The 19,210-nt window shown below is 40.9% G+C and overlaps 1 protein-coding gene across 9 annotated transcripts in view; it reads right to left on the bottom strand.

The window, feature by feature from the left end:
* Positions 1 to 19,210, bottom strand: part of LOC137639954 (golgin subfamily A member 4-like) — a 190,250-nt gene that overhangs the window by 107,887 nt on the left and 63,153 nt on the right. For 8 of the 9 annotated variants that reach the window (XM_068372265.1, XM_068372272.1, XM_068372266.1 and 5 more), the window contains 3 exons: positions 18,783 to 18,891; positions 18,400 to 18,557; positions 14,327 to 14,494 (listed from right to left, as the gene is read on the bottom strand). In XM_068372265.1, coding sequence (XP_068228366.1) covers positions 14,327 to 14,494; positions 18,400 to 18,557; positions 18,783 to 18,891 — 435 coding nt within the window. The remainder of the gene's footprint in view (positions 1 to 14,326; positions 14,495 to 18,399; positions 18,558 to 18,782; positions 18,892 to 19,210) is intronic. The other variant, XM_068372271.1, reaches the window with a different exon arrangement.

Here is a 19,210-nt window from a genome sequence, read left to right as displayed (position 1 = left end):
TAACTGAAAAATTTACTGAAGCAAATAATCCACATATAAGCAAAATAAGCAAAGGAAAAAATAGAAAGAAAGAGAGCTTTTTTCTTCCAAGCCACAAGGATTATGTTCAAAATATTTCCTCAGAATGATAGAAATGCATTTTGCAACAAGGAAGAAAAATAAAGTGAAATACTACCACTCCATATCAGACAAGTTATAATGAATGATGAATTGTAAAAATATCTTAAATATTCTTTGTTAAAATGACCGTAGTTCATGTAAAATCACAATTTGTATTAACAAATATAGGTTCCCCTATAAAGTTATTTTTCAGGTAATTTAATTCAACAGGATGATCTCTAAAATTATGGGTTTATTTATTGACCATAATGAATACTGAAGTTCTGTTTCATATTTACAGTCAAAAGAATATCAAAATCATCCATAGAAAGCTTCCTTAACTCTCCTGACGCCAAGCGATAGTATAAATTTTTATCCTTGAGTGCAAGCTAATTTTGGGTAGCGAAAAATGCTTTCCTGGGCTCACCCTGTGTCACTCCATGAAATGCTCCTTAAAGCACCATTTCAAAGGTATAAATACTGCTAAATATACCAGAGAAAAAATTTGCATGGAATGCTAGGAAAATATCCAGCTCGCTCACCCCTAAAGGGTGTCTGTATTAAAACTGGGGCGAGTGATATCACTACCAGAGATCCTTCTCCAATTAGACTTCTCCCTCCTCAAAATTCCCCGTTACTACGAGGTGTCGTTCACTACAGCTGGCTTTTTTGTAAGCGCTCTAGCACTATAAGTTTTTAGGCTAGAAAGCTCATTTTGGAGGTGTTCTTTTTTGAAGCTAAGAGATCTAAATTTTACAACCCTAAATACTGTATTTCCTAAATTTATATACCAGTACTGTAGAATTACAGTACCTAAAAACTGAAAAAAAATTTAATTTTGTGTAAATGCTTTCACTTAATTAACCTGAGAGCAAAAGCTATCATAGAAACGGTGAATTTACGTTTGCCATTTAGCTAACAAATTTTATTCATACTGATGTAAATTTTGATATACTACGTACAGTTCTTGTACGTCTAAATCATAAAATAAAACTAAGTAAAGTTTTTTTCATTTGTAAAACCAGAATTACATAAACGAACTTCATTCAAATAGTAAACGTGACTTTACCGTTTACATTGGAGATTTCGTTTAGGTCTCACTTAAAATATTAAAAAATTTTAGTGTTATTAGAAAAAATTATAGTAACGCTATAACATAAAAATATAAAAACAAAAGAATATAAATGAAGCAGCATTTAAAAAAAAATAGTGTTACAAGAGTGGTATTTACCAGAATATGGTAATTGCAAAAGTCAATATGTACTTTTCACAGTTTCGATGAAAAAATATGCTTTCTAATGTTATATAGTTTTCCATCTTTGGTAAATGTTGTAAAACCTGTACTGAAAAAGTGTAGAAAATATTACAAATGTGTTATTTAGATGAATAGTGAGATTTTAAATACAATATGACAAATTTGGAGGTACAGTAACTTGTATTTTTCTTTAACCTCACAAGCCTGAGTCCTTTACATAGGAGAATGATATTAGTGCAGGCTGGAAAACGGCAGTTAAAAGGTTTAACAAGATGTCAAACAACTAGCCAGTAGTTGCCCGATAATTAGCAGGGAAGCAACTGACAACTCTGATGCAGCTGGAACTTACTTAGGGGTTGGTGATGGTTGGAAAGTAGGATTAAGGGACTAAAGTTTGTATAGTTAAGGAAAATACAATTTACCTCCAAAATTGGCAGGGCAGTAAATACATTAATGAGTGTTCTGATGTAAATTTTTTCATTTATGCAAATGTAAGGATGTCTACAGTAAAAATAATTTTTTCGCTTAAAATGTTATTTTGATAATAAAATAAATTTTTGAATACACTTACCCGGTGATTATATAGCTGCAACTCTGTTGCCCGACAGACAACTCTACGGTAAAAACTCGCCAGCGATCGCTACACAGGTTGCGGGTGTGCCCAACAGCGCCATCTGTCGTCCAGATACCCAGTACTCAATGTAAACAAAGACTCAATTTTCTCCTCGTCCCACTGCGTCTCTATTGGGGAGGAAGGGAGGGTCATTTAATTTATAATCACCGGGTAAGTATATTCAAAAATTTATTTTATTATTGCGCTCTCCCTTCAAAGATGGTATGTTAACCATCAAAGGGTTTGGCACCCGGACTGTAGAAGATTTTGAATTCTACCCGCCGGGTCTACAGTTCCCTCTCTCTGGTTTCACATGCCTTACCGAGGAGACACTCGTAAGGTTTGACAAGGTCCCCAAAGAAACAAAAATGTACCCAAAGGGGCAGGCTCAGTCCACCTGGGTCCGGCCCTTAAACGAGTGGGAGTGTGTTAACACTACGTTAACACCTCACAAGAGCCCGTACACGATGTTTCTAGTGGAGGAGTAAACCCCTACTCCGTGTGTCACTAAGATATCGGACCTTGCTCAGCAGGCAATAAACGAGGACAAGCCGTTACCGCAGCTGAAGGAAACGCATCCGACCCCCCTCCTGTCCCTGGGGGATCACGATTGCTGGACTAACGCCCCGGCGACCTTCACATCGGGTAAATTAAGTGCTGACTGTGCTCCCATTCAGTTCAGTGAGTGGCTACCCAGGCTTCCGGAATCCCTGATATGCCTCGAGCTCGAAGCCTGTATGTGCCTGAGTAGACCTATCAACTCGGCTACAATGGCAGAAAAGACCTCTTTAATGTATGAAGAAGAACCACCTTTTAAGGTCTTGACGAAGTCATTACTTCAAACCTTACTGTCTGATTCCTACGACTTCTTTGCGGCCAGACGTCGTTGCTGTAGGCATGTCTTGTCTGAGGCCACTATCAGACATGAGCCTAACAAGCTCATTAAAGCCCCAGTCTGGAGCTGCTAGGGTCAATCAGAGCCTCAAGGTTCAATGGGCTTAGTCCCCAAGCACAAGTTCGAACCGGCCAGCAACCAATCTCGAGGTAGAAAGAGTCTGAGATCTTTCCATTCCTTCCAAACCGGCGGTCCCAACAGGTGGTTCAAACCATCCCGGTGGCACAAGGGAGTCAACCTTTCACTTCGAAGGGTCAACCCCAACAGCAATACGTGCTGGTTCCTCAGTCCCAAGTAGCAACTACCTCCTATGCTACTTCCCCAGCCCTTAGGCCCACCTTTGAAACTCAGGGTGCTTTCCAGGGTTACCAGCGCCCCAGAGGCGCTAGCTCGAGAGGAACTTTTCGCAACAGCTACTCTCGAGGCCGAGGAGGTAAATCCGCAGCAAATCATTGTGAGTTCTCAGGTAGGGGTAGGACTTTACATCTTCCGGAACCGTTGAACGTTCAACATTTGGGCTTTCAGTATAATTTCCAAAGGTCTGGGGTGGAGTTGGATAGAAAGGCCCCCTCCACCAACCAGTTTTCATCAACATCCAACGGAAGAGCTAGTCTTATATGAAAACGATTTATTGCAAAAGGAAGCAATAAAGAAAGTAAATCGTTTGTCATTTCAGGATCACTTGTTCAGCGGGCCAAAGAAAGACTCAGAATAGCGAAGAGTAATCCTAGTCCTGTCGCTTCTGAATTCTTACATTTAATGCGACAAGTTTCACTTGCTGACCATCTCTCAGGTGCGGCCCTTGCTTCTCTGTGGGGCCGTCACCTCCTCTATGGATCTTGCAGACGTTTGCTATCATGCTCCGAAAGCAAGGCATTTTCGTCCGTTTCTAGGCTTCAACTAGGCAAACTGCCTCACAGCAACTACAGAGTGATAATCTCTTACAACAGTTTTGGTTCCAAATCAACTTCGAGAAATCTCGTTTGGTCCCGAGGACAAGTTTCAATGGTTAGGATTCAATGGGTTCTATGCTCCCACACTCTGTCTCCAAACAGCCAAGAGGAACGATATAGCAAAACACAATACGTTTTCTCAAAGACAAATTGTCTTCCAGAAGAAATCAAGAGAGAATCCTGGGTGCCCTCCAGTTTGCCTCAGTAACAGATATACTACTGAAGGCCAGACTGAAAGATATAAGCCGAGTATGGTGCTCCAGGAAAACGAGTAATATCGAGACAAAGGGCTCGACTCCAACCAATTCTGAAGAAAAGACTTCAACCATGGACAAAGGTCAAAATCTGGCAAATCCGTTTCCTTACAATATCCACCCCCAAGCTCGTCATTTACACAGACGCCTCCCTAACAGGCGGGGGGGGGGGGGGGGGGGGGGATACTCTCAGTACAAGAAAGTCCTGGGACTATGGTCGACAATATTCCGCCAACTTCATATCAATGTTTTAGAGGCCATGGCGCTATTTTTGACCTTAAGCAACCGGCTCCTGCCAAAAACCAACATATCAGGTTTCTTCTAGATAGATAGTGGCGGACGCACTTTCGAGGACAACTCCGCTGGAGTCGGAGTGGTCACTAGACCCAATGTCCTTCAGTTGGATTCTTTCTCAGGTTCCGGATCTCCAGATAGATCTGTTTGCAACAAAGTCCAACTACAAACTAGAGTGCTACGTAGCTCCCAGCCCGGATCCTCGGGCTTACGCCACAGACGCAATATCATTAGTCTGGAACACTTGGGAGAGAATTTACCTATTCCCACCAATAAATCTGTCGATGAAAGTGTTAGACAAGCTCAGGACTTTCAAAGGCCAAGCTGCTCTAGTAGCCCCCATCTGGCCCAAGCACAACGGGTTTCCCCTTCTGGTGGAACTGGGTCTCCACCTCGACAGATCCCCAATCCAATACTAACACAAGCAGTACAACTCGCTGTGTGTTAGCTTCCTCAAATTCAGAATGCCCTACCTTTCTGGACTTTATGAAATTTGCAGCTCAAGAGGTGCAGATATTGATCCTCAAATACGTTATTTTTAGAATCAGATAAGAGGGGATCCACCCTTCGACAGTATGATTCGGCTGTTATGAAACTTGCCAGTTTTTAAAGGACTCAAAGGTTGAGACGATGACTATGAATCTGACAGTAACCTTCTTCAGAATTTTATTTGAATCAGACTTAGCGACTTGTACTATTACCACAAATTAAGTCAGCCTTGAAGGTTTTACAATTGGCTTTAATATTGCCCTTACAGATTCATACTTCTCATCCATCCCGAGAACCTGCGCCAGATTGAAACCATCAACTCACCCTAGCTCAGTTTCCTGGTTTCTGAATGACGTACTTAAGTTGGCTTCAGACACTCTTAACGAGACTTGCCATTATATTCCATTGGTTAGGAAATCCTTGTTCTTAATGAACCTGACTTCTGGCGCCAGAATATCAGAACTTTCAGCCTTGTCTAGAGATCCAGGTCATATTGAATTTCTCTCGTCAAGGGAAGTACTCCTTTCCCCTGACAAAAGATTTTTAGCGAAAATGAGGACCCCCAGGACAGACGGTTCCCCTGGAAGATTGTCCCACTTCCGCAGGACCCATCTTTATGTCCAGTAAACACTCTGGAAGCCTACTTAAACATATCTCCCGTTCAGTCCTCGGGGCCCTTACCCATTAGAGAAGGTGAAGAACCATCATCCTGAAAGGACTCAGACAGAAGATTCTGCATTTCATTAACGGGCTACCTAGAATCATTCCCACATCACTCCCTCACGTCCATGATATATGAGCTGTAGCTACCTCAGTTAATTACTATGAACTTCACTGGACTTACTAAATATACAGGCCGGAAGTCTCCAACAGTATTTAAATGCCACTGCTTAAAACCTCTGGAAGCCTTATATTTGCTACAGTGGCAGCAGGGAATGTGATTTCTCCTGAACATAGTGAACCTTAATCAACTATGTCTTGCTATCCTCTTACCTGTTATTTTGGATTTTATTTTACTTCCTCAGGTATTGTTCCAAGATTTGGGACCATTTCTCTGGTACTATTTCACTGGGCGGCACAGGTCGGAGCCCAGAAAAGGGATTTTGACGAAGGAAAAATCTATTTCTGGGCGAGAGACCTGTGCCGCCCAGTGAACCCTCCCTTGACTTCCCTCCCAACATGGGCCCCAAACCTTGGGTGCTATGAGGAGTGACGTCACTGGCGTGGGTTGGGTTAGTGGTAGTAGTGTTGATCGGCACCTCGCTGTGGCGGGGATTTTGAAGAGGAGATATCTAAATAGTGCGAGACCTCTGGTTGTGAATTATCACGCCCCAGTATTTTATACCGACACCTTATATAGGTGAGCGAGCTGGGTTCAACCTGGCATTCCTATGCTCTTTTTCTCTGGTAATATATAGCAGTTATATTCCTTAGAAATAGTGCTCTAGGAGTATTTCACTGGGCGGCACAGGTCTCTCGCCCAGAAATAGATTTTTCCTTCGTCAAAATCCCTTTTTTCAATATTTAACTTAGCCGGTGATTATATAGCTGATTCACACCCAGGGGGGTGGGTAGAGACCAGCAATATATGTTTACACTTTTATGAGCTAAGAGTTTTTATTTCATTTTAGAAGTTATCCAAATAACAAAAACAAAATAAATAGGTACCTGGTAAGGAAGTCGACTTGAACAATTACTCTGCCTTTTAAGTACGTCTTCCTTACGGAGCCTCGCGATCCTCTTAGGATGCTGATCGACCCCTAGGATCTGAAGTATCAAGGGTTGCAACCCATACAACAGGACCTCATCAAACCCCTAATCTAGGCGCTCTCAAGAAATGACTTTGACCACCCGCCAAATCAACCAGGATGCGAAAGGCTTCTTAGCCTTCCGGACAACCCATAATAAAACAACATTTCAAGAGACAGATTAAAAGGATAAGGAATTAGGGAATTGTAGTGGTTGAGCCCTCACCCACTACTGCACTCGCTGCTACGAATGGTCCCAGTGTGTAGCAGTTCTTGTAAAGAGACTGGACATCTTTCAAGTAAAATGACGCGAACACTGACTTGCTTCTCCAATAGGTTGCGTCCATTATACTTTGCAGAGATATATTTTGCTTAAAGGCCACGGAAGTTGTTACAGCTCTAACTTCGTGCGTCTTCACCTTAAGCAAAGTTCGGTCTTCCTCACTCAGATGTGAATGAGCTTCTCGTATTAACAATCTGATAAAGTCTGACCAAGCATTCTTTGACATAGGCAAGGATGGTTTCTTAACTGAACACCATAAAGCTTCAGATTGGCCTTGTAAAGGTTTAGTACGCTTTAAATAGAACTTAAGAGCTCTAACAGGGCATAAGACTCTTTCTAGTTCATTGCCTACGATCTCCGATAAGCTGGGGATATCGAAAGATTTAGGCCAAGGCCGAGAAGGCAGCTCATTTTTGGCAAGAAAACCAAGTTGTAGCGAACAAGTGGCTTTTTCTGACGAAAATCCGATGTTCTTGCTGAAGGCATGAATCTCACTGACTCTTTTAGCCGAGGCTAAGCATACCAGGAATAGAGTCTTAAGAGTGAGATCTTTCAGGGAGGCTGATTGTAACGGCTCCAACCTGTCTGACATGAAGAATCTTAGTACCACGTCTAAATTCCATCCAGGGGTAGCCAAACGACGCTCCTTGGTGGTCTCATAAGACTTAAGGAGGTCTTGCAGATCTTTATGTTTGGAAAGATCTAAGCCTCTATGCCGGAAGACCGATGCCAACATGCTTCTGTAGCCCTTGATAGTGGGAGCTGAAAGGGATCGTCCTTTTCTCAGGTATAAGAGAAAAACAGCTACTTGAGCTACAGAGGTACTGGTCGAGGATACAGAAACTGACTTGCACCAATCTCGGAAGACTTCCCACTTCGATTGGTAGACTCTAATGGAAGACGCTCTCCTTGCTCTAGCAATCGCACTGGCTGCTTCCTTCGAAAAGCCTCTAGCTCTCGAGAGTCTTTCGATAGTCTGAAGGCAGTCAGACGAAGAGCGTGGAGGCTTTGGAGTACCTTCTTTACGTGTGGCTGACGTAGAAGGTCTACCCTTAGAGGAAGACTACTGGGAACGTCTACTAACCATCGAAGTATCTCGGTGAACCATTCTCTCGCGGGCCAGAGGGAAGCAACTAACGTCAACCTTGTCCCTTCGTGAGAGGCGAACTTCTGCAGTACCTTGTTGACAATCTTGAACGGTGGGAATGCGTAGAGATCCAGATGTGACCAATCTAGGAGGAAGGCATCTATATGTATTGCTGCTGGGTCCGGGACTGGAGAGCAATAGATTGGAAGCCTCTTGGTCAGCGAGGTTGCAAAGAGATCTATGGATGGTTTTACCCCAAGTGGCCCAAAGTCTCTTGCACACATCCTTGTGGAGGGTCCATTCGGTTGGAATTACTTGCCCTTTCCGACTGAGACAATCTGCTATGACGTTCAAGTCGCCTTGGATGAACCTCGTTACTAGGGAGATGTCTTGACCTTTTGACCAGATGAGCAGGTCCCTGCGATCTCGTACAACGTCAGTGAGTGGGTACCTCCTTGTTTGGAGATGTACGCCAAGGCCGTGGTGATGTCCGAGTTAACTTCCACCACTTTGCCTCGAAGGAGAGACTTGAAGCTTTTCAAGGCCAGATGTACTGCCAACAGCTCCTTGCAGTTGATATGCATGCTCCTCTGACTCGAGTTCCACAGTCCTGAGCATTCCCGACCGTCTAGTGTCGCGCCCCAGCCCACGTCCGATGCGTCCGAGAAGAGAACGTGGTTGGGAGTCTGAACAGCCAGGGGAAGACCCTCTCTTAGGTTGATATTGTCCTTCCACCAAGTCAGACAAGACTTTATCTTTTCGGAAACCGGGATCGAGACCGCTTCTAGCGTCTTGTCCTTTTTCCAGTGAAAAGCTAGATGGTATTGAAGAGGACGGAGGTGTAGTCTTCCTAGTGACACAAAATGTTCCACGGATGACAGCGTCCCTACCAGACTCATCCACAGCCTGACTGAGCAGCGTTCCTTCTTCAGCATCTTCTGGATGGATAGCAGGGCTTGATCTATTCTGGGGGCTGATCGTCTTGTTGTTCAGCAACGTCCTCATCAGAGGGTTCCTCATCCGAAAACTGATGAGGAAACGGCAACGGAGTGGGCAACGTCTGGCTCGCTGAGTCCGGTCGCACTGGTGCATGCGTGACGGAGCCGGACACAACATCATGGAACTGCTGCACAGTCTGTGAACTGTCAACAACCATGGGTGCGCGAGGAAGCACAGCCTCAACCCGAGACTGTCTAGACCGTCTGGGTTGTGCAGTCAACACCCTACCGGGTTGCTGAGGTTGACGCACTGCGTCAAAACAAGTCACCTCTGCTGGTTGTTGAACGTCCTGAACGTCAACAACCACCTCCGAGCGTCGCTTAACGTCAACGTGCGGCTGGCAACCCACACTGGGTCGCATCGGTGGAGGAACCACCTCAACTGGCAGACGCGAGTAGGTTACCTCAGCATCAACAGGTCGCACAACCGACCGGTTGGAAGGTTGTTGGCCAGAAGGTACGGTAGCAACCTTCTCCGCATTAAAGTCCTCTATCAAGGACGCAAGCTTTGACTGCATGTCTTGCAGCAAAGCCCATTAGGGTCTACGGGAGCAGGTGCGGCAACAGACGGGGTTAGCGACTGAGGAGGTACCGCTTTCCATCCCTGAAAGCCTTGTTATGCATGACATAATTGTACAGCAAAACTTCAAAGGCTCGAAAACAGCTGTGAGGTTGACCTGTAAAAAACTTGGAGCGTCTCCTGGCCAGGCGCCAGGGAGAGGCTACGAGAATTGAGAAGTCTATCTGGGCAGAGGCATGAACTCCCAAGCCGAGAACTTCTCTCTTGTCATATCAGACTCTCGCTCTATAAACCAGTTTAAAAGAAGGGAAAGCAAAGGCTGTATCCCCCAAACTCCTCCTGGTGAAAAACCAGTCGCCTAGCCAACGTATCTCTAGGAGAGCGAGAGAGCACTAGCTTAAAAACAACGGCTTCGAAGTAGCTAGGCCTAGTGTAAGCTCTGACGTTTAGGCGAACGAGGAGCAGCAGTTACAAAAAGATCCGGACAAAGATCCTTAAAAAAATCATCATGATTTAATTAAAGTCCATAGGGGGCTAAGCAGCTTTAGGCTCCTCTCCATCTGACAGAGTCCTCAAGGGAATATCAGTAGGAGGGGGAACAGCAACTTCCTCATCTACAGGAACCTTGTCCGATAAAAGCTGAGTCTCAAGCAAGGGAGAGACCTACCGTGGTGGCAATGCTTTACAAGCAGAGTCCACAGTCACTGGTGCATTAGTAGCGGACCAGAACGCAACGTCATGTAACTGCTTGACAGTCTGTGAACTGTCAACAACTGAACTGTCAACCACAACAGGTGCGTGAGGACGCACAGCGTCCACTCGAGACTGCTTTGACTGCCTAGACTGAGCCGTCAAAACAACTCTAGAATGCGGAGGTTGACGCACAACGTCAAAACAAGTCAACTCCGATTGTTAGTGAACGTCTTGAACGTCAACAGGAGCATCAGCAAGTGGCCTAACGTCCAAATGCGGCTGAAAAACCACACGAGACCGCATCGAGTGTGGTTCTCAACAACCTGACTGACGTGACTAAGCTACGCCAACGTCAACAGTAAGCACAAAGGAACGTTAGGTTGGCTGAAAGCCAGGATATCGATGAGATAAACGGCTAGACTCAACGGACTAATCGGCAGAATAGTCTTCCATAAGGGAGGCAAGCATATACTGCATGTCTTGCCATACAACCCATTAAGGATCAACGGAAATGGTTGTGGTAAGAGACGAGGGTAACGTCTGTGACCGCAACACTTTGCCAACAAAAAAAGACTCTCGGAGTCTGTGTTACGCTTTTGTTAGGCGGCGAGCAGTTATCCGATGACTGCATAGGGTCAGAGCTGCCCTAATGGTTGTAATCAGGATGCTGGACCTGTCCTGAAAGGACTGACTTTCGCTTAAGGGCTTCGAAACCTTGTGACAGGTTTCTTATGCGAAAAGCCTTCGGATGACGAGGAGAAACAACGTCTCTCTCGTCTTATGGTAGGGGAGATCTTGGTAAGATACACCCGATACCATAGAGGGAAAACGTCTGTTCGTTGATCAAGGCCTCTCGAACCCATAAGTCGTTTGACATTACTTCTCCCCTGGGCTTGGGAGCATGCAAGAGGTCCCGGACTAGGTGAACGACAGGCACGAACAGACGAACCCTCGGACGCAACACTGTAACACTTTGCGCATATCACTTTATCACTTCGATTTTCTGTTTTGCACTTATTTCACTGAAATCGAAACTTTTACTGATTTCTACCTGAAACACGCAATTCTACCCTTCATTAAAAGGTAGTAATTGCGAAATCAGTCGTATAATGCAAGCTCATTAATACCAGCAAAAAACAGAAAACATATTTTAAGATAAAAAAATCAGTGGCTGGGAAAGAGACTAAACACTAGTTCATATAACTACGTTTTCAATCTCTCACCGCACATAGCCTGGGGACGAGAATAAAAAACTAAAAACGTTTTATCCTTCCTCCCCGTACAGCGACTAGGGACGAGAGTAACTCGAGAACAACGTTACCCGCTTGAACGGAACGTTTTCTCTCCTCTCTCTCCCTCCGTCTCTATCTCTCTCTCTCTATTTGTCTCTTGATTTCGCACCTAAGAGAAGAGCCCAATTATATTTCGTCAAAAAAACATGTTATTTGACTAAAGGAAAAAACTGAAAGGTTTTTCAAATAAAAAGTTCCTTTAAAATAGAATTTAAAACATTTAAGCTAAGAAAGAATGAAAAAAACGTCAGAATCGATTTACTCTTACTGCAAAGTGAAACCGTGATACACTCTCTCTCTATCGTAACGATAGAGCGCATGTTGAACGTCCTGAACGTCAACAACTGCTTAGCATAAATAAACTAAACGTTAGTTCATCTTTGAAAACAGTACGAAGACTATCAAAGAAATTCTTTCATAAAATATTACATTTAAAAAGGTTTAAATCCTTAGCTCTTTAAAAGCTAATTACGATATAAAGGGCTCAACGTTGATTAACTTCGGTTCCAAGTTAGGACCGCCAACTCTTAGGAAAGGTCGCATATAAACAAAACATTAAAATTTATTTTTATATGTTTATAATAAATGGAAAGTTAATCGAAGAGGCCTAATAAAGGCGGAGAGATATAAAATATATAGATCTATAACGTGATAAGATAATTACTAAAAGCCTAAACACACTTCCGTCTAAGGGAAGGGTCGGCCATTTAAAAGTGAAAGAAAGTCCATACTCTCTTTGTCACCATAATTAAATCTATCCAAACGAGTTCAAGATTTAAGATGAAGATAAAACACCTGCATAGCAAAAGCTCAAAACTAGAATATAGTACTTCACCAAATAGATGTGAAAAACTCCAGTTTAGCAACAGCGAGTAAGTACGTCTTGTCGATAGCTCGACAGAGAGAAAATTGAGTCTTTGTTTACATTGAGTACTGGGTATCTGGACGACAGATGGCGCTGTTGGGCACACCCGCAACCTGTGTAGCGATCGCTGGCGAGTTTTTACCGTAGAGTTGTCTGTCGGGCAACAGAGTTGCAGCTATATAATCACCGGCTAAGTTAAATATTGAAAAAAATGTTTGAAGAGAGCATAACAGGTTTATAAGAGTGTTCAGATGTTTTATAAACGCTTAAATTTATGAAGAAAATAAAAAATATGAAAAATTTTAAAAAGTGAAAAAATATACAAGATTGTATTTTTTCAGCTATCGTGGGAATGCCTGGAACGGAAAACCCACAATAACTGAAGGATTAATCTATCTTTTCAGGCAGCAGTTAAGCGTGGGTGGAGAGCACTACCTCAAGATTTCATAGACCTGTAGTTATAGCCCAACTCTCAACTAAAAAACGATTTAACTTGTGTTCACAAATTAACTAACCCTATGAGCAATGGATATGAGTTTTAGGGGGAACCTAATGCTCTACATACTGATTAAACACCTGGCCCTCCCTGGCCCTAGCTTTAGTATAGAGGAGACTTCGGCACTTCTTATATGTATATATGGTCAGTCTTCAGAACAATGTTCGGTCCCTTGTCTTTGCTATTCATAAGCAACCTTTAAGAGTTGTAGAAATTTCTAAACTAAAGTATATTTAGGGGTTGTGACTGTTGACACTTGTCAGGGTAAAGCAATGAAAATTTATAGAAGTATTAGAAGTAGGAGACCAGCTGAGTAACATAAAACAGGAATTGTTGTCTCCTGTTGGTAAAAAGTTAAAAATAGTTGGCCTTATTTTTTATCCTTTGCTTTGTTTTATATACATAAAAAACAAATACTTTTGGCTAACTAGCAAAATTGAGCTTTATTGCTGATAGTGGAAAAGTGATCAAACAGCAGCAAAATTTACTGGAAAAAATAGACAAATTGTCAGTTAAAATAACATAGTTTAACTTTGATAATCTATCTATGAATTTAGGTTATAAAATTAAAATGTTAATTTGAGTTTACATAACAATGAAACGGCTGTCAAAAAAGAGAAAGATATAGGAGCAATTATCACTAAATTAGAACCTTCTATAAAATATACAATAGCTCAACCTTTTACTGCAGTGAAAACGGGAGATAATTCACAAAAGCAAGAAAGCTACACTGTGCTATAATGATGGAGTTTTGGCAACCGATTTATTTCAAAATATTTACGGTCTACAATAAAACCAAGAGTAGCTTTTTGCGACAGCAATTTAATGCAGTATGAGAGAAGTTGCTTGATCTGAAGGGACATCAAAAACTTGAACAAAATAGTTTTGATAATAATCCGCATTCAACTGACTATTCAGTCATGATATCAGCAGTTTTCCCTCTTGCCTTATATATACAATATTTTCACCCTAACATTTGTTTAAAAAATTTATTTACATACTTTAATCAAACTTCAGAGAAAGTGTTAATCAAGGAGCATAGTTTTTAATCATTTTCAAGTTTTGATAGCAAACAAAAGAAATAACAAAAAGCACTGTAACGTCAGAAATAGTTGGATAATATCAAGATAGAAAGATTATAACATCATGCAAGCAACAATGGTACACCGAAATTGAAAGTTACAGAGTTGCAAGTATCGTAATCACATGTTGAATTACCAAGCAGACAAACCTTACTACAACCTATTCTCTGTGGTTTACTGCAGGGAGATTCTTACAAAGCACACTTATTTAAGTATGTACTTTCTCAAGTTCAGTCAAGGTAAAATAATTACTTTGATATTCATTTAATTTGGCAATAATTTACAACTGCCTGAATTTCATAAGATCCTTTTTTTGCTAATTATTGTCTGGCAACCACAGTGAAATGGTTAAATGCCACCACAAAAAAAAAAAAAAAAATTCATCAAAATTCACCTTCTATATAACATACCTTATTTGACAAGTTCTCATGCTGAAGTTGCAAGTTATTTTTGTCCCGCAACTGTGCCGCAAAGTTTTCATTTTCTTTCTGCATCTCCTCCCTTTCTTTTTCTCTCTCAATTGCCTGCTCATCAAGGAACTGGCGATTGGAGCGCAACTGACGATCTGCTACTTCCAACTACCATAACAATAAATAGATACTAGTCAGATAAATTATACAAACCTCTAAAGAACTATTTCAAAGTATAAAAGAGAGAAGATCTAACAAGTGATATTTAGTGATATGAAGAGACTTCAAAGATACAATTATTGAATAATACTTTCATAGAAGATACAAAGAGATTTAAGATACTGTATGCATAAATGCAACTAAATTGTCAAACAAAATGTAGAAGTTATTGAAGATTATAAGTCATACTTTGTTTTGATAAATACAAAATACAAGATATATCTACAATACATTTGAGAAAAAATTAATGCAAGTGATTAGTTTTGAGAAATTTATTAATTAGATTAGAATTTCTAAATACATAACCAACATGAAAGCTAGATACTACTACTAAACTAACCTAAGACACACCATAATCACTTGGACCAGTAAAAAGCAACCACTGTGTAAGTAATTAGCACAGCATTATAAGCATAAGCATGTCAAATTACCCCATGCATTAACTATACTGAAAACACATTCTACTAGCAGTGAGATGAATTAGTGAAAATAGCTATTCAACCATACCCAGTGTGCTTGGTTCTCATTGAGCTGAACCACAGAATTAGATTACTTAATGTCTATTTAAAAACTTACACTAAAACTTACAAGTAAATATGAAACATCAGGTATTTACTTCCAGTCTTGTAAGACTTAAACATCATGCATTCCCAGAACAGGATGTGTAATAATGAATGTGTTAATGGGTTTGTTGCCATATAGTCAGTGAACACCGATTTAGACATTACATGAGATGAAAGCAATACAGTAAAATATCAATTTCACTTTTACCTATTCAATGTCTATGAAATGTTACCACTAATAACATTACCACAAGCCAGTATAGGAAAGTATCCTTAAAAATCATCACTGGTTGTCTATACTAATAGTTTTCCTTAACAGTAGAACCTCGCAATAACAGAGACTGTTATATTTTTTGGGTATAACAAATTAAATTCAGATAACCAGAATACTGTTTGGTTGGCATTTAATGATCACCAAAAGAAGTACGTACTTCTGAAATATTTTTATCTATTTATGTATACACTATTCATTTACATAAGTGCTTAACCGTTTTGTCTTTTATTTCATCTGTAATTTAACTGTCAAAAGTTGGGGTAGCTTTAATTATCAGCACCAATTTCCTAACTCTAATTTCATTAATCAAATGAGTTCCAATTATCACAGTTAATTATGAAATACGAAGGAAGGTTATCTTTGTGGCATCTATAACTACGATTAGGCAAGCATAACTTCATAGGAGGTTGTCTAGTATAACATGGTGAACATTATTATATTTAATTACAAGTACATTAATTTAATGGCTTAATGACAGTTAAATTCCAAAACAGTGTTCTTAAATTTTGGGCTTCTCAAAAAGGTATCCCTCTAGGGGACATCTTAACGACTACTTTGCTGCCTCGGTTGGATTCAAGTCAGGGTTCCACTAGGCAGGTCCGCCTGGATTTCGCATGCTTGTCTCCCTTAGGACACCTTCCATATAGTTAGAATACAAAAGACATTGTTCTGCTCCCTTTACCGACAGCCCACTCAAGGCAGTTTAGGAAAGTATACTTAAAAGTTATCACTCTTTGTCTATCTAAGGTTTTACATCCACAACTGTTGACCTTTCTTCTGATTACTTCTGCTCCAGCCTAGGGATTTGGCTGTGGCTGGGCCACTGTGTTACAAGTTTTCAAGGAAGGCTCCAGTGGTGGCTCTACCTTCAGGTCCTTCAAATTTGGCCTTTACTGGCCCTTAGGGTTACCAGCTTCTAAGGGAGGCTCCAGGTTGGACTCTTCCTTCCATTCCTGTGGACTTGGCTGCAGTTGGACCTTTGGGTTACCAGGTTCCAAAGAAGACTCCATGAGGGCTCTCGCTTTGGGTTCTAGGGTTTTGGCTGTGGGTGGGCCTTTGGGTTCTAAAGAAGGCTACAATGAGGTCCCTCCCTTTGGATTCTAGGGTTTCGGCTGTGGCTCAGCCTTCAGGTTCTGATGAAGGCTACAATGAGGTCTCTCCTTTCAGGTTCTAGGGTTTTGGCTGTGGCTTGGCCTTTGGGTTCCCAGCTTCAAAGATCCAGGGGAGCTCTTCCTTCCATTCCTAGTAATGAAGGCTCTGTAGCGTAGGGGGGGGGGGGGGTAGAGGGGGAATTCTGTCATGGAAGTAGAGGAGGGGGAATTAGCATGTAACCCTTACCAGATCTGTGAGGGATGCACCTTTTGGCATGAGTCTAATATTTTTCGGCAGAAGTATACGGATTTACCACCAAATGACACCGAACTTGAGAAACTTTTGCCATTTCCGGACTCAAGATGGAGATTCAAAGATCCATCTCTTAGGGAAAGTCCCCAGCCACTTCAGAAGGGGGTTGTTCTGATGCTGCACAAGTCTACTCTCGATACCTTAGCAGAAGCAGTATCAGACACTAAGGGAGGTGCTGCTTAAAGGTGATTTTATCTTGCCTAAAGAATGAGAGTATATCCTAAAAAGTTTGAACATTTCACGGAACTAAAACGATCAACAACTTTTCAAGAAGATACTTCTATTCATCAGTACCCCAATTTACGTTGGTTTGAACTACTGTACACCAGATCAACTTTACAGTGGTCATCCTTAAATATTATATGGAAAAATAAAATCAATATTACACAATTTTATGCCAACTTATGTCAGTCTTAACATCAAACCCTTACAATAAGAAAATTATAAAATAAATTATTTATTTATAAAATCAGTATTTACGTAAACAGCAATCCTTCCCCATATCGCAGTTCACTTATCGTGCCCTCAGTACATGGAGGATTTATAAATACAGTACAAGAAGTACTCCAGTTATGACAGCCTCAAGTTACTCAAGTTTTTGTCATGAACGGGCTCCCACAAGGTACTTAAAAATCAGCATAACTAAGTTTCAAGTTGCAATGTTTGCTTGATTAATAGAACGAACTACCATGGTCGCATATTAGTACGTTACGTGCCACTTTAGTATCAGTTTGCCCTCTTAGCTTATAATACACATTCATGATTTCAGGGTTGCTCTTTTCTATGTATATTTGTGCCTGGAAAGCATAAGGGAGACACTTCTGATGGCAGTGCATCCAAGAAGTGGAAAGCCATTACGATAGAAATCAAAGTGGACGTAGAGAAGCAAAACGAAAAAGGGGACACCGCTATGAACATATGTTGTGCGTTATACCTCCGTCCCTCTACGGTTGTTACTACCCTCAAGGATAAACATCGCATCCTTCAGCACGTGAAAGGATCTGACACTATGAAATTGATCTTCATTATGAAACAATGCTGTAGGCTCATGATTGAGACAGAGAGGTTGTTAGTGCTCTGATTGGATGACCAGAATTGGCAGCATATCTAGGTGAGCCTTATGGTAATTCAGGAGGAACTTCTTACTTATATTAGTATTATAATGTAGTTTACTAATTGTCATCTGTATTTTACCACTATTTTCAGTCAATGGGGATATACATGTGGAAGAAGCCATGTTTTACCATTATGGTCACATGCCAAAATGTGCACTGTACTACGTTAGAAAGATCTTAACACAATTTGTGCAAGTACCTCTTACCTTAGAATTACAAATATTTCAGTGAATATATTGCTGTACAGTATGTACACAATTCTTATCATGCACTTAATGAGAGGAATGTTTACCAAACTTGATTTTTACAAACCGCAAACGTTTCAATTTTACCATTACGTGCATTATCAAAACAACCACAACATATATTTTAATAACACAAAACAACATACAATTTTAACAACTAAACACAACATACAGTAAAAGCGGAACTAAGGTATTGAAAGAGCACAACACTGTACAACATACAATGCTCGAGTAATAACACTTTCTTCCTTACCTGCTGAGACAAATCAGCTGCTTTACACTTTAGTTCTTCTACTTCCTTATCATAGTCTCGAACTAGGGACTCCAGAAGTCTTTCAAGATCTGCATTTCGGGTCACCAGTTCACCATGGTCCATTGAAGACTTTGTTTTGGCCGATAACACAGCTCGGACTGGAAATTCTCATCACATCAGAACCACCATTTCTACCATGTAGACTTGAATTTTATTTTCTTACTACAAACTCCAAACAACTCTTTATAAATCAAATATGCATTTTAAAAATTACTTAAAACATATTTCACCTCTGACAAATAAAAAGAGAGAGAGAGAGAGAGAGAGAGAGAGAGAGAGAGAGAGAGAGAGAGAGAGAGAGAGAGAGAGAGAGAGAGTGTTACCTCTTTCTTTGGTATCTTTGGAAGCTTCCAATTTTTCAGCATACGACGAAGAAGAAGCATTTTTATTATCTGCTTCTCTTTCATAATCTGCAAGCTGATCTTTAGTTACCTGTGACAACATAAAATACAAAATCTTTGCGTTAAGTGCCAAATCTCTCAACTTTGGAAATATATTTGAGGACCGCATGCATACTGTACTTCTATTTGAACACTCGATTGATAAATATTGAACTGGAAAAAATTAGGCATAAATGCAGAATGGCTTGTAGCAATAAAAAGAGTAGTTGAATTTATTTCATATGGTTAGTATATCCCTGCCTGTAGCTTTCCATCAAGATCTCAAAAGCTATTCCAAAACCAACAGAGCTTAGTTGATGCACACAAATTTTCAGAAAATGAAAAAAAGCAATAGAACCAACACATATTTC

This window comes from Palaemon carinicauda, chromosome 4 (genome assembly GCF_036898095.1).
Source record: "Palaemon carinicauda isolate YSFRI2023 chromosome 4, ASM3689809v2, whole genome shotgun sequence".
Taxonomy (NCBI): domain Eukaryota; kingdom Metazoa; phylum Arthropoda; class Malacostraca; order Decapoda; family Palaemonidae; genus Palaemon; species Palaemon carinicauda.
Note: the sequence above shows the minus strand (reverse complement) of the source record. Positions and strands in the feature narration are given on the sequence as shown.